Source organism: Astatotilapia calliptera, chromosome 19 (assembly GCF_900246225.1).
Source record: "Astatotilapia calliptera chromosome 19, fAstCal1.2, whole genome shotgun sequence".
Taxonomy (NCBI): domain Eukaryota; kingdom Metazoa; phylum Chordata; class Actinopteri; order Cichliformes; family Cichlidae; genus Astatotilapia; species Astatotilapia calliptera.
Window position 1 is genome coordinate 2,788,089 of NC_039320.1, and position 23,990 is coordinate 2,812,078.

General features: G+C 37.0%; 1 protein-coding gene across 2 annotated transcripts; it reads right to left on the reverse strand.

The window, feature by feature from the left end:
- Positions 1 to 314: 314 nt before the first annotated feature.
- Positions 315 to 22,584, reverse strand: LOC113012585 (tumor necrosis factor alpha-induced protein 2-like). Of its 2 annotated transcripts, XM_026152876.1 has the most exons (15): positions 22,354 to 22,584; positions 21,382 to 21,583; positions 19,669 to 19,779; positions 17,444 to 17,548; positions 16,849 to 16,923; positions 15,955 to 16,588; positions 15,586 to 15,697; positions 8,050 to 8,172; positions 6,323 to 6,417; positions 6,115 to 6,207; positions 5,889 to 6,012; positions 5,668 to 5,787; positions 5,390 to 5,545; positions 4,651 to 4,772; positions 315 to 2,423 (listed from the first exon to the last, which is right to left on the reverse strand). In XM_026152876.1, the coding sequence occupies exons 2-15, from the start codon at positions 21,560 to 21,562 to the stop codon at positions 2,234 to 2,236; spliced, it is 2,241 nt and encodes a 746-aa protein (XP_026008661.1). In that variant the 5' UTR covers positions 21,563 to 21,583; positions 22,354 to 22,584; the 3' UTR covers positions 315 to 2,233. The 2 variants fall into 2 exon arrangements, with proteins under 2 accessions (XP_026008661.1, XP_026008662.1); XM_026152877.1 differs by lacking the exon at positions 16,849 to 16,923.
- Between the last annotated feature and the right edge of the window lie 1,406 nt (positions 22,585 to 23,990).

The following is a 23,990-nucleotide window of genomic DNA, read 5'->3' on the forward strand; positions in this document are numbered from 1 at the left end:
ATATCTTTTTGAGTATTATTTACAACATGGTTTCTATGTTTGGCAGGTAAACACACATGAGCAGATTAACATAATATATACGTTTGATGTGAAATATGTCACGTTTCTGTGTCTGATGTCAAACACAACAAATATGACAGGACAAAGGATAATATTTTAAAGAGTGTACTTTATTACTTCACTGTAAACACGATATTTCCATTTATTATTTATTCTTGTATAAATACAAAAATAAAGACTTATTCTATACTAACTTGCATAAACCAAGAAACAAACATAAATTATTGCAGAAATTCTGACTTTTTTCAGTGGTTGTGTACATTTTTTAAAAGCAGTACCTTATATTATAGTATAGTATTATTTACAACACTGAGAAAAACTAATAGATAATATCAAAATGAAAACTTCGCTATAAGGTTACATGTGAAACAATGTTCCAGTGCATCAGAGTATTATTTATCCATGTTGTTACAAGACGTCGGTTCTATTATTTCAGCAGTATCTAATACAGTAATAGAAGACTAGGAAACACTTCCAGCAGAGTTATTATTATCCAGGGTCATCAATGCTGTTTAGGTGTAAAGCCTGTGTGTCTGAGTCCACCATGACATAAAACTCTCATCTTGTGTCTTGTAAATACACAGAGTTTACAACAAGGTGCAAACATGAGGTTACACTGAAGAACAAGAAGGTCAGATTAGACTTTGCCAGAAAACATCTAACAGACGCACAGTTCTCGAAAAATTATATTTCAAAAGATGAAACCAAGATTAACTTGTATCAGAACCATGGGAAGAGAAAATCAGGAGGAGAGAGCATGTGACCGATTTCACGACCACATTATCTGTGAAACATGGGGAGACAATGAGCCTCATTTACTAATATTTGCCTGGAAATATTTTTACCCTGTGCAGAAATCAAACGCAAAATCCCATTTGTGAAACGTGCATGCCAGCCTATTTTATTGTCACCACGGTGCATATGTTAGTAAATCAGAAGCATCCGGAACAAACATGCACATTTCCTCGTCCCCATTTCTCTGTGTACAAAACTATGTTTACGTCCAAGTGAAGCAGAGCACGTGGTGACGATGTTTTAAGAGAGAAGCCTGCACCTCTAAGACAAGAAATAAGGAGAAAGTTTAACTGTACAAAATGGAATAACAAATAACACATAAGTGATGATCTTTCAAAAATGATAAATAAGTAAATAAAAAGCAACACTTAGGCTGATTATCATTTCCCCTGAGACACAACAAAAAGTCTGAAAACTGGCTGCCAGTGTAACCTGACCACTGGTGTTGATTTAGATGTGACTGCTGATAGTAGCAGCAGGGGGGATTCGGAGGTGTACATGGATACATATTCAGCCAAATGCTGCAAAACTGACAGACTTTTTGATGTGATGTGAATACATTTCTCAAGTGTGTTATCATGTTTCATTATCATCTGTCACTGTCCTGTCCTCTAGCTTTTGTTTCCTGTGACCCTCATGTTTAATATAGATTTAGTATAGGGTCTCTGCTTCTGTTTCCTCTGTTCCCAGGTCTGTCTCGTTTCCATGTCTTAGTGTGTAGTCTGCTTGTGAACTGTCTCATGTTTTCTGTTTTACTTTGGCGAGTCTTGTGTCCTGTTTTCAGTGTTTTGCTTTCACGTTCTGTGAATATTTAGTGTGTTAACCTCTTTTCCTCGTCTGCATATCATCCCCTGTTCATCTTTTCCTGCATTCCTCTACCTGTGTTGCCAGTTTTCAGGTTTCCTCATTCTTTGTTTCAGGTTTCATGTTGGCTTCTCCCAGTGTAGGTTTTGTTAGTACCCCTCGCTAGTGACTGTTCCCCTCACTAGTTGCTTTTCAAGTGCTAATAAAGGCTCGTCTTCAATTTAAACATTCTCCTGCATCTATTTTGTCTGCGTTTGGGTCCACATCTCTTGTCTCCACACGGTTTGCCTCACAAATCGTGACATCGTCTGTTAGAGACAAATCTAACATATTAAAAGATACAGAGTCATTAAATTCTAAAGTACTGTAGCATCATGCAAAGGGCACATTTCACAATACAACACAAAATGCAAAAATGCAGAGAGGAAAGACTCTCTCCTGCAATCTGGTCACATGTGGTCACACACAGTGTGATGTTTGTTATTGTACCTGTAACATTAGAATCAGGCTTGCCCATGGCAGCCACTTTGTACATCCTTACTGACAGACTGAAAGCACTGGAATTCAACTCATCTTATCCACTGCATGATGTAATACATGTTGGAAATGAAGGGCTCATCATTACAACATTGGAGAAAAACCTCCGGGTTTCACCACCAGTATAGCTTTCTTTTAGTGTGTCCAGCACAGTGGATGTGATGGTATTCATGTCGGCTTGGGAGAGGTTTGTTTTGAGTTTGAGCAGAGCCGAAACATGTTCTTCACTGTTGGTGACAGAAAGAAGAAAAGGTTATTAAAAAAAAGAAAAAAGATGTGACCTAATGATTATGTTTATATGCTGTTTATCATTACAAAACTAGAGACTCTGAAGTAAGACTATCAGTGGAAGTACATCAAATAATAAGTCTGAGCACTTTGTCAGTTCACTGGTGTGTTGACTTGCTTACTGTTTATGAAAATGTATGAATTCCATGAGATGCAAGCAAATAACTGTTGTTTTCTGCCAAGCTTAGTTTATATGATTATATATGCACCATGAATGATATTAACAAGGATTGATGATTGATAAATGATATTAACAATGTGAATAAGAAAAATGTCAATACAAAGGTTACAAGTTTAATTCATTTCTTTAAACTTGTAGTCCAAGACTGCAGGTCTCAAATCAAACAGCTGATTTCCTGATCTGCATTATTGAACCTGTTATGTCTTTTTCAGTTTTCTGCCCCTGACACACATCCTTCCTGCAAACACTAACAGCTGTCAGTAACGCGTCACCACACCAATTTAAAGTACTGAAAAAGTGGAGGTGGAAAATGTGTCCATTTCCAATTCAGTTCAATTACATTTTATTTATACAGCACCAAATCACAACAACAAGGCTCTATGCTGTTGTAATTAAACATTTCTGTTTTAAATACATGGTAGGTGAAACTACTATTGGTGACACTGATATGTGCCTAAATTTACATGAATCTCCCAGTTTACACAATCACAGTCAGCTGATGCAGACTGTGTGGAGTGAGAACCAAAATGCAGACACGCACAAACAAACTTGATTCTAACAGAGAACATAGCGTTTATTATGGCTGAACGAGCAGTACAAAAATAAAAGTGTAAAAACTATTTGAAGCTAAACAAAAGCCTAAATTGGATAAAACTAGAAAGAAAACATAAAATATCCTAAACGTGAAAAAAAAAACCTTAAATGTGACAACTTGGTACGAATACATGAAAACATGAAACCCTGGAAACCTGGCATGGCATGACATGGCCAGATCACAGACGATTGGATGAGGAATGAATGAAAACACACAGATTAATGCACACAGGAGGTGATCAGGGGAAGTGCAAACACTTGGGAAACAGCTGATTAGAATGAACAAAATGACACCACAGGGGAAGTAAAACTAAACACAATGAACATGGCACACCAGACCTCTACAAAATAAAACAGGAAACATAACGCAGACGTGGCACATGCTTGACAACATGAAACACGCAGACATGAAAACACATGACAGACTAAGACACGTGGACTCAACGTGAAGAACTGATGAGGAACACTATAAATACACACATAGGAAAAAACTGGAGATGAGGCAGCCATAACCAAGCACAGAACATGATGGCTGCAGAAAAACACATGACGGATGGAAAGGGTCATGAGGGAAAACATGTAAACAAGAGGAGAAGACGGGAGACAAAGACATTACTGAAACACATGATGGGCACGGGAGACATAAACACAAGAAGCGAAGACACAAGGGGAATCTAACAGAAAATAAACTAGAACTGGGCAACCTAAAATAGATGAGCTAAAGATAACTACATGAACTTAAACATAAACCATAAACATCAAAATATATTAAAATTCAAAACGCTGGATCGTGACATACACTAGTTTTACCAAATAACTCCCCATAAAATCACACACTTCTGTGGTGCTGATACTTTCAGACACACAGTCAGTCTTTATATGAGTGCTATCAAGAGAAGTGATTATGTCCCCTGAATCCCTTTCTCCTTTTCCTTTAAGGTTAGAAATAAGACAAGAACGAGACAGTTTGGTTTCTGGTGCCACATTTGGAAGAAATCTCTCCTTTCACTCTAATTAACAGCATTATTGACTTCATCTACACACAGCTGCTGCTGCTTCTCTCAGGCCTGCATGTTTTATTTAGCTTTCCGTTTCTCATATTAGTTTCCATGAATGTTGCTCATCCTGCTGATAAGAAACATCTGAAACCAATTAAGATGTTTCGCTCAGTCTGCTTCCTGTTTTCCCTCAGCTCTCTCTGAAAAGTACGATTGTTTATCCTGACCTAATGTCTCACAAACCTCTTATCATGATATAGTTCTGTCCTTATTGTTTATGTTACAGTTGATGCAACAGGCCCAAAAAAGGAGAGCACATTATGTTTTGCGTGAGTTATACTCTGTATGTTTCTGTATTAAAGTAAATAATGTCTGAGTCAATTCAAAAGTTACCTGAGGTCGGGATAAGCAGATCCCAGTGAAACGATTTGCATCTGTATGGCAGGAATATCTTGGAGTCTTAGCACTTCTGCAATCTTGGTCAGGATTTCCTTTAACCAGTCTTGTTCGGATCCCTGTGAAGACAAATCAGTGACGTCAGTTTAGTCTGCAAGTTTCCCAAAACTCTAATGTGTGTAAGATATTCATTTCTGAGTTACACATTTTTAAATTTATACATTTATCTTCCCAAGATTTATAAATGTATCTTTTTTTGACAGGGGTTTATATGCAGAAAGTGGAAAAAAGTGGGGGTGGGGGTGGGGGGGGGAACAGAATAATAAATAAGGACAGCACATTGTTGAACATTGTTTCTGCAGTCTAAAGTGATTACCAGACTTCTATAGAAATCATGCCTTTGACTCATAATGTGACTTACATATAGACCATTTGGTCCATCACTTTCTATAGGTCACACTTTTGTTCCTAAGGAATGAGTCCATTGGTTTTCCATTGAGTGTATTATGTCCAGCCTTGGAGGGTCACATTTTAGCCAACTCCTCTGAACAGCCTTTTCAATTTTACAAATCTTTTTAATCAAATTATTTTTAATCAAAACTTCCAAACCAAATAAATGTGAAATGCAGCTGATTCTTATACTTATTCTTATTTTTTCCACAGCTTAGCAGAAATCTGATCACTTTTGGGTTTTATTCATGTCTCAGCTAAAGTGTGCAGTGAAGGTGAGTCTCACCATTCTGGCAAACAGCTCGTGCAGTCTCTCTGCATTTTCTTTCACAGTCTCGTAAGCCTCCTCCTGCTTTTTGGTGTTCTTTAATTTGACTTTTCCTTTCAGGAGCCTCTGGACATATTCCACTGTCACTTCCTGCTGAAGCTGACCAATCAGCTCCTGAATTTAGCCCAAGTATATAAGTAATCAGAGCACATCATAATCCTTTTACTAAAAAGTTGACAATGAAGGCAATAATGGCCATTATAATTATAATCCATTATAAAGTTTCCTCCTTTTACCTGGTAAGAGGACTGACTCGAACCCTGAAGTTCTTGAAGCTGGTCTTCAGTGCTGTTCAGCAGCTTCTCAAACGTGTTCTTCTTCAGCCAGTCACTGGTTCCCAGTTTCTGGTAGTGTGGCTGTGTGAGGAACAAATAACCAAGTTTTTTAAACCTTTGATTAAGACATGTTAGGATTTAATCCTGAGGATTATTGATATCTGCAGTTGTAAAGAACTTACTTTGAGGATCTTGTGCACAGGAGTTAATAAATAAGTGTGGGCAGACTGTTTCATCTCAGTCAGGACCTGCAAACAGTTTTCCCGCACATCCTCTGGGAACAGATCGTGCTCCACAAGGAAGTCCCTTTAGACAGACCACACAGGACACATTAGCTCACAGTGAAGTATTCGCCTGTTATGATGAAGATAAAATCTGAATTTCCATCTAACTGGATCAGAAACAAACCTGAACTGTTCGACACAGCTGAGGTTTGCCTTTATGAAAGCTTTGCTGTGTGGCTTGTTTTGCTTAATGACGTCTTCATGAAAAGTTTGATACCTGCAGAAGATTAAGAACAGTTTTCAGTTTTATTGCCTTGATAATAACAAAAATAAAACTGAAATGTATTTTCAAATGACAATATTTAAAAGACAGCCTTGTGAAGCCTTGCTACCTCTGCATGAAGTCAGTCAGGTTGGATGTTATTTCCTGGGCCTTGTGCGGGTCTCTTACAGTTATATGTGCTGATGTCACGATGCCGTTGATCAACTGAAGACAAATGTATTGACAAACAGTTTCAAGCTCCCAAAGCATAATTTTCTGATCCAGTTAAGCACCAGGAACCAAACCCATTGCTTTACAATGTTAGTGACAAACCCAAGTGATTAAACTACAGAACCATGGGAGGGTTTGAAACTGTGACTCTGATCTGACAGTAAATGAGTTTCTATAATTGACCCAAACAAAAATGACTGTCTTTTCCTTGTTTGTTAGTCTTTTTCTCAAAGTTTCTCAAAGTCTTTTTCAGTTTGGTTAATATGTGCATCAGGCTGAAAATATTTGTCAGCACTACTTTGGAAAGTTCTAAAGTGGATAACAGAGTAAATGTCATTTTGCACATTTTGTTCTCCTATGATCAAAACAAGGTTCTGTCAATATTTCACCACAACATTTTTTTATTGCACAGTTCTGACATAGCAAAGTTTTCAAAGCTTCTCATCATGGTCAACAATTAGAAGTCAACCAATCCAAAACCAGAGATGGCTAGTAACGTGTTACAAGTAACGTGTTACTGTAATCCAATTACTTTTTTCAAGTAACAAGTAAAGTAAGGGTTTACTATTGCAAAAAAGGTAATTTGATTACTGTTACTTTCCCATAAGCACGCTGCGTTACTGCGTTACTTAAACCATGATTTTTTTGCGAGAGTGTCTCATGACAATGATGTAAGCGAGTGCGACGTTCGTGGCAACAGCTGCGTGCAGATCAACAATGGATAATATAAGGAGGGTGGGAGAGAGTATGAGCGTGCAGCGTTTAAAGCGTGGAAGTACTGACCTTACTTTGAGTTTGATTCCGTAAAAAGTGACAAAAACATTAGTGTCCACTGTTCACTGCGTGGGAAGAAAACTTCTTTTTACAGCGAAAAAAAACCCTAAACATACGAGCAAGCACCGACAGTACGCTGCCATGGGAATGTGGAACTCCCAAATCCTTCCACTGACTGCTACGACACACCTGCACCAGGGCAAACCTCCACCTGCCCCACTCCTGCTATACAGGTGAAAATAGAGCAACAGGACCGCTGAGCCTTTGATTTATTTATTTTTTCTGCTGTGTTTTATGTGCATTTATTTGAAAGACTGAGTGTAAACACAAAAACCTATTTTATTTTATGTGCTGGAATGTGCAGAAAATAGGTTTAAATGTTAAACTAATTTCTTCCAGTCAGAGAATGTTGCATATAAATTAATTGTTTGCTTGATGCATAAAGTTAAAAGATTAATACTGATAAAACTAATTTCAAAAAGACACTTTTCCATTTGATTACATTTTGTACAGTATGATGGATTATGCAGAAAAAATAGAATTGGGCTGAAAGATCTATCGCTTTATCACCTATTCAGGTTGTAAATCTTTTTTTTTTTAAAGTAACTAAGTAACTGATTACTTTTGAAAATAAGTAATCAGTAAAGTAACGGGATTACTTTTGGGGGGAAGTAATTACTAATTAGTTACTGATTACTTTTGTCAAGTAACTTGACCAACACTGTCCAAGACTCACTGTAAGGACCCTTAAAGCAGGCCAACACAAGTGACGCCTTTCACTTTATATTAATACATTTTTATAAAAGCATAAATTTCAGCCTTTTTAATAACAAGTTTATGCAGCAACTGTACCTGGATGACATCATAGGCCACAGGACTGACGTAGCAACCATCATCTCTTGTCGGCTCCTTTCCTTGATCCCACTCTTTCTTTGCTTCATCCAATACTCGGCCAATATAAATCATCAGGTCCTTCTAAACACACAACAACACACAGCTGCCAGTTTTAAACCGCTTTCATGTGTAAAAATTTAATTACTGACAGTAATAATTAGTGTGAATGCTTGAAAAGCATTCACAGTATTGTTGTTGTAATCTTTATTATTATTAGTGTGAATGCTTGAAAAGCATTCACAGTATTGTTGTTGTAATCTTTATTATTATTATTATTATTATTATATTTTATTCTGTATTCCGTACGTTTTTTGTAATCCTACTCCTTCAAAACCGTTCAACTTAGAAAAACCATTCCAACACCGTTAGATTCCTATTCTTTTGGACAACACTGCTTCCATTTTTCATATTTTTAACATTTATATTTTTAATTTTATTCAACTTTATTCAACAAAAATTTATAATGTATTTCAATGGGGAGACCCTTCAAATCCTCATTCAACTTACTCATTTTTAAACTCTTACTACTTCCACATACATTGACATAGAGCCACCATTCAAACTTTAAAACGAAGACAAGACATTCAACTATTCAACTTGCATTTATCTTTTCAATATCTATTATACTTTTTCTTCAGTTCCAGTTTAAGTTTCATGATGTTTTTTCACCCGTTTCAGAGTTTATAATGGGTGTGTATGGGACGGAATGTTGGGGCTAGAGTGAGGCAGCTCAACTGCTAGAGTGAGAGGAGCAAAAAAAATAATCTTAAAATCTTTTTTAAAACTGCTGCTGTGTCCGCAGCGTTTGCTCTACAGGTATGATTTTACCCTCAAAACGAAGCCATGGCTGTCCTCTTTCATCCAATGTGTTTACTATTGTCCTAGGTGTTATGGTTCTTTCATAAATGTCACCAATGCACAGCCTCCTCCCTCCAACTCTTCCATAGACTCTAATGTTAAAATGGCTCAGAAGGTTCGTTTGAAAATCAGAAGAGCATGGTGTCTTTCCACTGTCACCACGTCCATATAATAAACTCCACAGACATGAAAACTGAGAATTTGGTAGACTAGACATTGCTGTCGCTCACAGTGAAAGAATTTTGTCAATACGACTTTTACTTTTCATTTGGGAACGATTTGTTTCGGCCTGACTTTTCTGTTCATTTTAAGCAGCAAAAGTGAGGTGCATGTCTGTGTACGTGTGTATGGAGCCATTGGGTGCGGTCACTATAGCAACCAGGCTCACACCTGCCTGCTTAACGAGCTCTGCCTGCCACTGTGCCAAGATTCATCTTTAGCACTTCTCTTTCAACTGCTGCTGTGTCCACAGTGTTACAGCCATCATTTTACCCTCAAAACGTCGCCATCGTTGTTCTTTTTCCAACATCTTGTCTTTCAAAGCTCAGAGATGTAAACTTTTTAAACTGTGTGGGTCCAAGTGGAGGGATCACATTTGAGTCATTCAGTGATTCAAAGAATATGACCTTTTAATATTCTTTCAGATGTTTTCTGACTCTAAATGTTCTTTTCTCATTTCTTAGGTTTTTCTAATTTACAATTAAAACATTTTCAGCTTTTTTCCAACTTCTTCTTCTGTGTAACCTTCAGCTTTTAGCAGTTCAGCACTTTTGTTTTCAGGTTAAATTCGGGTTTTTTTTTTTTATCTCATTCAAAATTTTTAACTTAAATTCAGTAATTATTTCATTTCAATGCATACATTCAGATTCAAGCATTCACACTGCAGTTTCTTCAGAAAATGCACTTTCTAGTTATTAGTGTGAATGCTTGAAAAGCATTCACAGTATTGTTGTTGTAATCTTTATTATTATTATTATTATTATTATATTTTATTCTGTATTCCGTACGTTTTTTGTAATCCTACTCCTTCAAAACCGTTCAACTTAGAAAAACCATTCCAACACCGTTAGATTCCTATTCTTTTGGACAACACTGCTTCCATTTTTCATATTTTTAACATTTATATTTTTAATTTTATTCAACTTTATTCAACAAAAATTTATAATGTATTTCAATGGGGAGACCCTTCAAATCCTCATTCAACTTACTCATTTTTAAACTCTTACTACTTCCACATACATTGACATAGAGCCACCATTCAAACTTTAAAACGAAGACAAGACATTCAACTATTCAACTTGCATTTATCTTTTCAATATCTATTATACTTTTTCTTCAGTTCCAGTTTAAGTTTCATGATGTTTTTTCACCCGTTTCAGAGTTTATAATGGGTGTGTATGGGACGGAATGTTGGGGCTAGAGTGAGGCAGCTCAACTGCTAGAGTGAGAGGAGCAAAAAAAATAATCTTAAAATCTTTTTTAAAACTGCTGCTGTGTCCGCAGCGTTTGCTCTACAGGTATGATTTTACCCTCAAAACGTAGCCATGGCTGTCCTCTTTCATCCAATGTGTTTACTATTGTACTAGGTGTTATGGTTCTTTCATAAATGTCACCAATGCACAGCCTCCTCCCTCCAACTCTTCCATAGACTCTAATGTTAAAATGGCTCAGAAGGTTCGTTTGAAAATCAGAAGAGCATGGTGTCTTTCCACTGTCACCATGTCCATATAATAAACTCCACAGGCATGAAAACTGAGAATTCAGTAGACTAGAAGCTGCTGTCGCTCACGGTGAAAGAATTTTGTCAATACGACTTTTACTTTTCATTTGGGAACGATTTGTTTCGGCCTGACTTTTCTGTTCATTTTAAGCAGCAAAAGTGAGGCGCATGTCTGTGTACGTGTGTATGGAGCCATTGGGTGCGGTCACTATAGCAACCAGGCTCACACCTGCCTGCTTAACGAGCTCTGCCTGCCACTGTACCAAGATTCATCTTAAGCACTTCTCTTTCAACTGCTGCTGTGTCCACAGTGTTACAGCCATCATTTTACCCTCAAATTGTCGCCATTATTGTTCTCTTTCCAACACCGTATCTTTCAAAGCTCAGGCATTTAAACTTTTTAAACTGTGTGTATCAAAGTGGAGGGATCACATTTGAGTCATTCAGTGATTCAAAGAATATGACCTTTTAATATTCATTCAGATGTTTTCTGACTCTAAATGTTCTTTTCTCATTTCTTAGGGTTTTCTAATTTACATTTAAAACATTTTCAGTTTTTTTCCAACTCCTTCTTCTGTGTAACCTTCAGCTTTTAGCAGTTCAGCACCTTTGTTTTCAGGTTAAATTCGTTTTTTTTTTTGTTTTTTTTTAATCTCATTCAATATTTTTAACTCAAAATTCAGCAATTAATTCATTTCAGTGCATACATTCAGATTCAAGCATTCACACTGCAGTTTCTTCAGAAAATGCACTTTCTAGTTATTAGTGTGAATGCTTGAAAAGCATTCACAGTATTGTTGTTCTAATCTTTATTATTATTATTATATTTTATTCTGTATTCCGTACGTTTTTTGTAATCCTACTCCTTCAAAACCGTTCAACTTAGAAAAACCATTCCAACACCGTTAGATTCCTATTCTTTTGGACAACACTGCTTCCATTTTTCATATTTTTAACATTTATATTTTTAATTTTATTCAACTTTATTCAACAAAAATTTATAATGTATTTCAATGGGGAGACCCTTCAAATCCTCATTCAACTTACTCATTTTTAAACTCTTACTACTTCCACATACATTGACATAGAGCCACCATTCAAACTTTAAAACGAAGACAAGACATTCAACTATTCAACTTGCATTTATCTTTTCAATATCTATTATACTTTTTCTTCAGTTCCAGTTTAAGTTTCATGATGTTTTTTCACCCGTTTCAGAGTTTATAATGGGTGTGTATGGGACGGAATGTTGGGGCTAGAGTGAGGCAGCTCAACTGCTAGAGTGAGAGGAGCAAAAAAAATAATCTTAAAATCTTTTTTAAAACTGCTGCTGTGTCCGCAGCGTTTGCTCTACAGGTATGATTTTACCCTCAAAACGTAGCCATGGCTGTCCTCTTTCATCCAATGTGTTTACTATTGTACTAGGTGTTATGGTTCTTTCATAAATGTCACCAATGCACAGCCTCCTCCCTCCAACTCTTCCATAGACTCTAATGTTAAAATGGCTCAGAAGGTTCGTTTGAAAATCAGAAGAGCATGGTGTCTTTCCACTGTCACCACGTCCATATAATAAACTCCACAGACATGAAAACTGAGAATTTGGTAGACTAGACATTGCTGTCGCTCACAGTGAAAGAATTTTGTCAATACGACTTTTACTTTTCATTTGGGAACGATTTGTTTCGGCCTGACTTTTCTGTTCATTTTAAGCAGCAAAAGTGAGGTGCATGTCTGTGTACGTGTGTATGGAGCCATTGGGTGCGGTCACTATAGCAACCAGGCTCACACCTGCCTGCTTAACGAGCTCTGCCTGCCACTGTACCAAGATTCATCTTAAACACTTCTCTTTCAAATGCTGCTGTGTCCACAGTGTTAAAGCCATCATTTTACCCTCAAAACGTCGCCATCGTTGTTCTTTTTCCAACATCTTGTTTTTCAAAGCTCAGAGATGTAAACTTTTTAAACTGTGTGGGTCCAAGTGGAGGGATCACATTTGAGTCATTCAGTGATTCAAAGAATATGACCTTTTGATATTCATTCAGATGTTTTCTGACTCTAAATGTTCTTTTCTCATTTCTTAGGTTTTTCTAATTTACAATTAAAACATTTTCAGCTTTTTTTCCAACTTCTTCTTCTGTGTAACCTTCAGCTTTTAGCAGTTCAGCACTTTTGTTTTCAGGTTAAATTCGGGTTTTTTTTTAATCTCATTCAAGATTTTTAACTTAAATTCAGTAATTAATTCATTTCAGTGCATACATTCAGATTCAAGCATTCACACTGCAGTTTCTTCAGAAAATGCACTTTCTAGTTATTATTATTATTATATTTTATTCTGTATTCCGTACGTTTTTTGTAATCCTACTCCTTCAAAACCGTTCAACTTAGAAAAACCATTCAAACACCGTTAGATTCCTATTCTTTTGGACAACACTGCTTCCATTTTTCATATTTTTAACATTTATATTTTTAATTTTATTCAACTTTATTCAACAAAAATTTATAATGTATTTCAATGGGGAGACCCTTCAAATCCTCATTCAACTTACTCATTTTTAAACTCTTACTACTTCCACATACATTGACATAGAGCCACCATTCAAACTTTAAAACGAAGACAAGACATTCAACTATTCAACTTGCATTTATCTTTTCAATATCTATTATACTTTTTCTTCAGTTCCAGTTTAAGTTTCATGATGTTTTTTCACCCGTTTCAGAGTTTATAATGGGTGTGTATGGGACGGAATGTTGGGGCTAGAGTGAGGCAGCTCAACTGCTAGAGTGAGAGGAGCAAAAAAAATAATCTTAAAATCTTTTTTAAAACTGCTGCTGTGTCCGCAGCGTTTGCTCTACAGGTATGATTTTACCCTCAAAACGTAGCCATGGCTGTCCTCTTTCATCCAATGTGTTTACTATTGTACTAGGTGTTATGGTTCTTTCATAAATGTCACCAATGCACAGCCTCCTCCCTCCAACTCTTCCATAGACTCTAATGTTAAAATGGCTCAGAAGGTTCGTTTGAAAATCAGAAGAGCATGGTGTCTTTCCACTGTCACCACGTCCATATAATAAACTCCACAGACATGAAAACTGAGAATTTGGTAGACTAGACATTGCTGTCGCTCACGGTGAAAGAATTTCGTCAATACGACTTGTACTTTTAATTTGGGAACGATTTGTTTCGGCCTAACTTTTCTGTTCATTTTAAGCAGCAAAAGTGAGGCGCATGTCTGTGTCCGTGTGTATGGAGCCATTGGGTGCGGTCACTATAGCAACCAGGCTCACACCTGCCTGCTTAACGAGCTCTCTCTGCCACTCTGCCAAGATTCATCTTAAACACTTCTCTTTCAACTGCTGCTGTGTCCACAGTGTTAAAGCCATCATTTTACCCTCAAAACGTCGCCATCGTTGTTCTTTTTCCAACATCTTGTCTTTCAAAGCTCAGAGATGTAAACTTTTTAAACTGTGTGGGTCCAAGTGGAGGGATCACATTTTAGTCATTCAGTGATTCAAAGAATATGACCTTTTAATATTCTTTCAGATGTTTTCTGACTCTAAATGTTCTTTTCTCATTTCTTAGGTTTTTCTAATTTACAATTAAAACATTTTCAGCTTTTTTCCAACTTCTTCTTCTGTGTAACCTTCAGCTTTTAGCAGTTCAGCACTTTTGTTTTCAGGTTAAATTCGGGTTTTTTTTTTATCTCATTCAAAATTTTTAACTTAAATTCAGTAATTATTTCATTTCAATGCATACATTCAGATTCAAGCATTCACACTGCAGTTTCTTCAGAAAATGCACTTTCTAGTTACATCTAGAGATGGCACGATACCACTTTTTTATGTCCGATGTCATAAATTTGGATCTCTGCAGATACTGATATGAATCTGATAAAGTGTATTTTATCATTGATAAAACTGTCTTTTTAATATCTTATACGTTCATACTCAAGTTTTACAAAACAAAACACTAAAGTTATTCTATCATACTTGTATGCAAAAAATACACTGCACCCAAAATATTTTGCAGTTCAGCAATACTAATCTTTTTATTTAAACTTTTAGCAGAACTTTAAATCTAAGTATTTAAATTAATATTCAAAAAGTAATTTAAAATGTAATTTTATGCACATTTCAAAAACTCTTTGGTTCTGAAATAAAAGTAGTGCAACATCAGCACAAAATAATGTTTATATTCAACAAACTAAAAAAAAAACAGGTTGTATAATGGACCCTTTTATGCTTAAAGCTGAACATAAATAGACATCCAGAGTGGAAAGCAGTGCAAACAGATGCAAACATGGCTTCATCACACACATCTTTTATCAAGATGGATGTCAGTGTAAGCTGTTTGTGTCACATTTAACCTGAGACTGAATTTTGTGTAATTTCTATACAAAACTTAAAACACATATGAAAAAAAGTGTTTTCTTAATTTTTTTTTGAACCACGAAACTGTTTCGCTTGCAACACTGCTGTTTGATGAAATGCTGGTTTGGAAGCACATAGTGAGGCTCCCGATGCTCCAAATGTTTTCAGTGTGAAGTAACTCCAGACCACTGACAGGTCTCGCACATAACTTCTGTTCTAACCAGTGACGCATACTGCTCCAACGTGCTAAAGTACTAAGCTGGGTTACGCCATGTCCCAAGTTTTGTGAGGTGCTTTTGTGATAGTTAATAGATCGGATTACACTTTTTATTTCTCAATATCCGATCCAGTAATTTAGGTCAGGATCGGACCGATACTGATACTGTATATCGGATCGGTCCATCCCTAATTACATCTACAATATTATGTATAAAAAAAATATCCGTCAAAACCAGCAACTCTTTGATGCTGCATTTACACATCTCACTTTAAGCCCTGCAATGACCATACTGATTAACTGGATACACGCCTCAGATACACTGTGTTACCTGTTGTTTGCTGAGGTACTGCTCCTCCAGAGGTTTCAGTAACTCGTCAGGAAGCAGCTTTCCCAGCGCTTCAGTATTGATATTACTGGCCAGCTCAGGTTTTTCAAGGATTCTGGTACACAGAGCAGATAACACATGAGTTTCTATAAACAACCCAAGTTGTGTTTAGTATACAAAAATGTCATTTTATTTAGCACATTAAGAAAACAAGAAATTAGCCGTTACATTTGTATTATTATTCACTATCTATCTGTAATTGTTCAGGTATTTATTCTTCAGGGATCAGTGAAGGACCTCACACTGACAGACATCCTCTTGTTTAGTCACAGAAAGATGCTGCTTCAAACAATAATTGAACTGGTGGCTTACCCTGGATAAAACTCCTTCACCCATCGCAGGAGGAAGCTGCAGTCCTTGTCATCCACAGAACCCACAATCTTTTTGAGTCTTGCGCTGAAATTTTGATGGTACTGTCTTGCATAAAAGTTACAGATGTCCATCTCTGGTGGGTAGCAGTTCTTCACAACCTCCACCACCCACTGCAGGTCCTCCTTCAGCTGCCTGCCCATGGAGTGGATGTCTGCCTCTATAGATGACTGGTTCACCTGATCACCAATGGGGCTTGATGGATTATCCATACGCCCATTTACTAATTTTTGAAGCACTTCATCATGGCGTTTCTTCCACTCGCTGGGCCTCCAGGTTGGTGGAGTTTGAGAATTTTGTCTCCACAGCTGGTCCTGCTCTTCCTCAAGGTTGATGGCTTTCACCGCAGATGTCAAAGCAGACACCTCTTCCTCAGTGCTGAGAGAAAGACTCTTCTGCAGAATCTGCCATACATGCTCTTCAAGGGCTTTATGGTCTGCAGCAACCTTTTCTACCGCTTCCTTGTTGGCCTCAGCCTCCACTGTCTCCCAAAACAGATGTTTCTCCCTGTCTATCAGTTGCTGAGTGGCCTCACAAAAGGCTTGCATTTCAAGGTATTCCTCAAAAGTAGGTTTCACTGGTGGACAATAACAAAGACAAATCTTTGAATTTCTTTTAGATCACCAGTACTATTTTATAGATGAATCACCCAGGCTCTCTGGGGTTCTCTTGGTATTTAACACTAAACATCTAAATAAATCTTCCTAAACAGTGAAATGAATGCTGCACATGTACTATATACACATAATTAAATATCATGAAAATAATTGTAATTAAACTTATGCCATGGATATTAACATGGGATTCAACAAATAAAAAAATATTTGTACTTCCCACCTTCCATTGAGGAGCGCCTATCCTCGTGTCCTTTCCGTCTAAAAGAAAACTCTCTCTTAACAGTATTATTGGGATCTGAAAGAAAAAAGCACACAGTTTAATGAAGTTTGAATAACAGACTGCAAACATGATTTCAATGTTTTGTTTTTTCCCACGTTCCACATACAAGCATCAACAGTGCTTTCTGTTGTAAACTCAATGCAAAAAAATTGTTGTTATTTTTTTGCCCACTATTGTCATGTGTAGCTGTGGCAGGCATGAAGGAGGTGGACCCAAGTGCAGAACTCAAACATGAAGGATGAACTAAAAGTTAATATTTTGTTGTTCCACAATTGTACTGTGGAAATTTGGACCTCTGACTTTTATAACTATTTGAATACATGTCCAATGTTCCCGAATACATTTCTTTTTTTTTTTTAGAAAAGTTTCTCTTGAAATTTATTGCTCAACATTTAAAATCTTGCTAAACAGTGAAATGAATGCTGCACATGTACTATATGCACATAATTAAAAATAATAAAAATAATTATAATGAAACTTTTGTCAAGTATATTAAAATGAGGTTCAGCAAATAAAAAATATTTGTACTTCCCACCTTTTTCCTCGATCGAGGTGGCTTTATCCTCGTCCTTTTTCCGTCTAAAGTAAAAAGATTCTCTCACTCTCTTAACAGTATTATCAAAAGGGGACGTAGTGGGATCTGAAACAGAAAAGCACACAGTTTATTGTAGTTTCAATAACAGACTGCAGGCATCATTTCTGTTTTTGATGGTGTCCAAAGTGTCACACATAATTGAATACAAGCATTTAATAATATGGCCAATTTCACATGTGCTTTTATTGTAAAGAAACCATTTTTCCTGTGTCAGTGCTGTTACAGTCCCGGGTGTTACCCTGTGTTTTGTGTTTAATTTCTATTTCTTGATTATTGGTTATTCATGGTTTTGTTCTCTTGATGTTATTTGTTGTTCTGGCTTCTAGTTTAAGTCAGTGCCTGCCACACAGCACGTCATGACAACTGAATTGCTACTGTGACTGAATATTTATATTTATTTACTCTATAGAGGACATGGTTAAGATATCAATTACATCCTGGAAATATTCTATAACTGCAAAATTTTGCCATTTTGCATACTTTAAATATGCTCTTAATGCCTGGATTATTGCCCAGGTTAAAAAATGTTATTTGACGGCATCAGATCAGGATTCAGGAAACAGACACGAGCAGATACTTCAGAATTCATATGAATCAGCATATGTCCTCATCTGCACCTCTCATATGAGAAGACTCAAGCACCCAAGCCTCAGTCCTTGGACCAGTTTTCTTTAGGCCATCTAACTAATTGTTTTAATGGACTTTCTTACCACTGCTATGTAGATTACACAGTTTTACTTTTATGTCAAGCCCAACAACCTTAACAGCCTTTCCTGCCGCAGTGACAGCTTCTCTGCCATTACTAATTGGATGCAGTCAAATTTACTTCATCTCAATTGCAGTAAAACTGAGGTTCTAGTACTTGGCCCAGGCAGTTTCTGTAAGGAGATGAGTCAGTACATCGGCCCCTTCACTAATGACTTCTAAAACTAAAAACCTTGCTATAATTTTTGACCAACACCGGAATTTTGAAACTCATATCTCAAAGCTCACCCAAACTTGGTTCCTTCACCTCAATATATTGCAAAATTCTGTTACTAACACAACGACAGGGCGTTATACAGCAAAGCTTCTGAAACCTGATCCCTGCAGCCGACCTTTCCGCCCCGTTTAAGAGGATCTTGTAACTCTGACTTTAAAACCAAATATAATTGTGCTTTTGAGGTTGTTGCGCCCAAACTGTAGAATAATCTTCTTCACTCAATCAGGTCTGCTGACTGTATTTGTTTTTTTAATGACTCCTGAAAACTCAATTTTATAGATTAGGGTTACCTTAATCTTTTTCCTTTTAAATCCGGCCATAGTATATGGCCAAACATAATCAATGATCCTACAAACTGGCAATGTAGAGATTGCACTACATCTTCACTGTCCACTTGTCTAAGCAAGGGCTCCCTGGAGCATTTGCAGACTGTCCAAAATGCTGCAGCAAGGCTTCTGACCAAAACATCTAAATACTCTCATGTGACACCGTTGCTAATGCAGCTCAATTGGCTCCCTGTTGAATTCAGAGTCCATTTTAAATTTCTGGTCCTGCCCTTTAAAGTTCTTCATCGGCAAGCACCAGCCTACATCACTGAACTTTTACAGCCCTATGCCCTTAGGAGGTCCCTGAGATCATATGATCAGGGCCTACTTGTTATTCAGCATACAAGGCTGAAAACCAAGGGAGACAGAGTTTTTGCGACATTTTTGAGTTTAAGATCTGTGGACTCAGTGGTCTCTTTTAAAAAACAACTAAAAACACATCTTTTTAGAACTGCATTTTGTTAACTTTTGTCTTTTTCTGTTTTATACTTTGTCATCTCTTTGTGAAGCACTTTGTGATCTTTTTATCTAGAAAGGTGCTATATAAATAAAAATTTATTTATTTATTATTAATAGTGCAGCACACAATGACAAAACGACGTGGCTAGCATGCATACAGTCCTAAACTCACCATCTCTGGAATAAATATAAGGAATCAGGCCTTGTCACTCAACATCAGATCTGGGCCTCAGTAATGCACTTGTTCAAATGCAACAAATGCAGTTTGGAGCCAGATGCAACAATCTGATGGAAACCCTACAACATGAGGTGGAGGCTTTTCCTTTTTTTGGCAAATTAGTGCCAATGGTTTCATTTGGCACGAGAAATGATCTAGTATTAAAGTTTAGAAGTTTCACCTGTGTTTGATCGTGTCAGTGGTCTGGATTTGTGAGGAGAGACATCTGACTCATCATCCTCTTTTTCCTGGTTGCTCTTCGGAGAGGTGGATGCAGAGCCAGCATTCAGACCTGACAGAGAGGGAAGAAGAGCACATTAGTAAAACAGCTAAACTGACTCTTTAGTTTCAAAAACACATTTGTCTTTGTGGTGTCACAGCGATTCAAAACCAACTATCTGAAGTTTATTTTGGAAACAGCACAGGCTGGTGCAGCACAGCGCCAGCATCTAAAAGTGAAACTGATCGGCAGAATCTTGAAAAACAGTCTGACCTCATTTCTAATCAGATGATGATTTAGAGTCAGTCACATGACTTGTGGTAAATTACCTAATATGTACAACTGAAATGTATAACTGTATCTTTGATAGAGGCTGAAAAGCTTAGCATCGGAAATTAAACACTGGGTAAAATGTTGCTGTAGTGTGTTTATGTTCCAGTATGATTTATCTTAAATGGAGTTGTTTTGATTTGGTGCTTTTCCTGTATGACATTATCAGTCCCCCATCACTGTGGAGGAATTTTGCCCCAGTCTTCTTTACAATGATGCTCTCTACAGGTCCTGCCACAGGATTCAATTCAGATTGACTTTATCTGGGACAATTCAAGTCATTGATTTTTGCTTTCTTTCACTATTCTGTTGTAGATTTGCTGCAGTGCATGAGATCATTGTCCTGTTGCATAGCAGAGAGATCGTCTCACATACAGAGGAGTTCATGTGTCCTGTGGCTGGCAAACAAGCGCAAGCCCTCACCTCAAAGAACAGCAGAGGACAGACCATTAAAGTGGCTCCTTCCACCCTCTTGCACAGGCTGAAAAGTCTTATTGTAACACAAATTTTGATATGCTCTACTGCAAAAAGAATTGGACAATGTTTTATGGTTTATGCTGTGTTTTTATTCTACAGGCTACACAAAAATCAGGGAAAACCCAGAGGAAGCTTCTCTGCTTTCCTGCATTTAGCAAACAAACATAACAGACATATTCTGACAAGTTTTATAAGTCTTTTTGTGCTTTGTTTGATGTTTTTACCTCTGCTGAGGATATTATTAGGATTTTATGTGTGTCTGAAACTTTGTAGGTCTAGTGTGCATTTTTTTTTCTTACTGCCAGTGTTTGTACTGACAATATAGAGTTATACAGGTATAAAGAGCATCTTAGGGAGACAGGGGTGCACAAATCTGCAAAAACATGGAACAATTTCACTACAATGTTCCTCAATGTGAAGTTGTAAAGACTTTGAATATCTCATCATCTACACTACATCATCAAAAGCTTTAAAGAATCTGGAAAAATCTTTTACCGTGAGGCACCAGGCCAAAACTAATAGATCCCTGTGATTATCGGGCCATTGGGGAGCACTGCATTATAAACAGGTGTGATTCTGTCACAGTCACACTGTACGACATCAGGAACACTTCCTGAAAACACTGTTTGTGAACACAGTTCACCGTGACGTCCTGAAATGCAAGTTAAAGCTCTGTGGCACAAAGAAGAAGCCAAATGTGAACATGATCGTCATTTAAAATAAACTGGGACACGATGTAAAACTGTTGGTTGGTCAGATGAAACATGGACGCTCAGACCTCTAGACTAAACAAGAGAAAGACCATCTAGCTTGCCATCAGTGCTTATATTTGACAGCAGATTTTATGAAGACCCCAACGGTACTCACTGGGTGACGGAGGTTGTGGTGAAGCCGCAGAGTCTGAGTTCTTTGCGGGTGCATGTAATTTGAATTTCTTGCCACCAAGTGACGTATTCTTCCATGTTGCACGCCGGAAGCTTGTAAGCTTCGCAATCATGCCGTTCTTCTTGCTGGGGTTCTCAGTGGACTTGTCCATCATGTGTGACATTTTATTTCATTATCTACCCAACTGTGAGAAAGAATACAAAATAAATGTTTAAAGACAAATTATGTTAAACTTAAAGTAACCAGTCTGTTTTGAAAATGTAAGGAGGAGAACAGGAGCACAAATGTTCATGTTAAAATGTAGGCACTAAAAGTAAAAAGTAATAAATACTCAAATAAAGTAATGAAGTATTTGTATTTCATTACCTCCTATCCCTCGATTTTAATAATAATTATAGTAATTTGTGAGAAAGTGTCTTTATGAATAAAATCCTGTACATTCACACCTACTTTATCCCCAACAGCACATTTATAGCACTTTATATAGAACAAGTTTATTCACAAACCAATTCACTGTGGCTTTCATCAGGATCATCATATAACTATATTAGAGCTAACATTTTATATAGATAGATTACAGTAGAAAAACACAGAACAATCTGTTGTTTGTAATTTGGCAGCATTTTCTCTCATCTCTTCGGTCCTTGACTTTGAAATACTGATCGTTTTCAAGGTCTGGGAAAACTTCCATTTGTCCAGATTTCTAAATATTTCAAAGACATGCTGCAAACCATGATAAAATATACCCTGTTTTCAGCTAATAGCTCTTTGGGAATTACCTTGTTGGTACAAAACTGCTAGTTTATCGGTCGTGTAGTAATACTAAATATATATATATATTTTTTTTTAAGTCTAAATCCGTGGAAACAAACTACAAAAATAATTTAATAGCTAAAGAGTTTAATCCGTGTATAGCTAGTTAAGAGAGTAAAGAGAAAAAAAAGGTGTGCTTACCTCCGGACACAGGTAATAGAAAATCCTGCAGTTTCTTCTCGCCTCACCTACTTTCGTTTTCTAATTCAGGTCTGGCCAGTGGGGGGAGGGAGCGAGGGATTAATGAGCAGGCGCAAAAGACAGCCTGTCACTTTCCCATAAACGGCACGACTTCCAGCCATCCTATCGAAACTGGTATGGGAATTCGGGCTCTTTTTGGAGAACCGGATCTTTTAGCTCGACTCACTAAAAAAGAGCCGGTTCTCCGACTCCCAACCGAATCTTCAGGTTGTTTTGCTGCTTTAATTAATTTATAATATTAACAACAATATAAAATTATGCACAAACAGAATTACTAATGTAAAAAAAAAACGTGGTTTTATTTATATATGCTTATATATACGTATTTAAGGGGGTCCCTAGAGACAAAACACATACAAACTCCAAAACACATTTCTAGCATTAACTGAACTTCCAAAACAGAGCTACCTTGATCACTTAAATTACACAATTGAAAGAAAGCATATATGTATATGTATATATATATATATATATATATATATATATATATATATATATATATATATATATATATATATATATACATATATATTTACAAGTAATTTTTTTTTTTTTAAATCTTCATTTACCTGTTACTATCACACACCAAATCCGGTCATTGGTACTTCCTGTTTAGCCACTAGGTAACAAAAGCTAAAAAAAAAAAAAAAACCCAACTCATTTCATTTCAACTCTTAACTATTTAAATTTTCAGCTTTTTCCTTTTAAACAAATTTAAAGTGAAACATCACAAAACACTGCAAACCAGAACACAATAAATTATAAATTAAAATATGCAAAAAAAAGAAAAAAAAAAAGAAGAAGATGCACATTCTCTGTCATATAGGCCTGGGATGATTTTTTGGGAGTGTTTTCCTGCTTGGAATTACATACATAGGATTCCCTGCATGAATAAACTTTCTGAATCCTTTATCATCCGCAAATGAAAATAGTTGTGGGTGATTACTTTACGTTTCTAATGTGACGATGTTGTCTCTTGTTGTTGTCCCTGGCTCTCTTTCTGGCTTTTTCCCTCCAGCTCTGTTCCTGTACTACTGCCAGTGTAACTATCGCCCCTCCCCCCTCTGCTCAGTGCAAGCACAAGGCTCACGAGCAGAGTGAAGCGGAAAAAGGTGCGACAGAGAGGGTGAGAGAAAGAAAAAAACCTGCGACTCCCAACAAGGAACCGGATCGCGTCGTTCACTCCAAAGATCCGTTTCGGTAGCGACCTACACATTATTGCTGGGATCGGAACCAGAGCGCCCTGCAGGCTTGTTTCGTTTGCATCGTTTCATGGTCAAATGTATACTTTACGGCTGATGAAGCAATCTCTCATATTGTACAGACAAGGACATCAATGAAGTAGAGCCTTACAGCATTCAGAACTCTTTACCATTTATCATCAAGCACGTAGGGAAATGCGTGCCGTGTGCTGCGACCACTTTGTATACTGAGCTTTATTTACTTAGAAGACTAACATGGCGCAGCATTATTTCTGCTGCGTAACCCTTGTCAGTGTTGCAGTGGGTGCTGAAGAATGAAATACAACAATAGATGTCAAAAATAGTAGAATCTCTTGAAACCAGTGTGTTGTATTT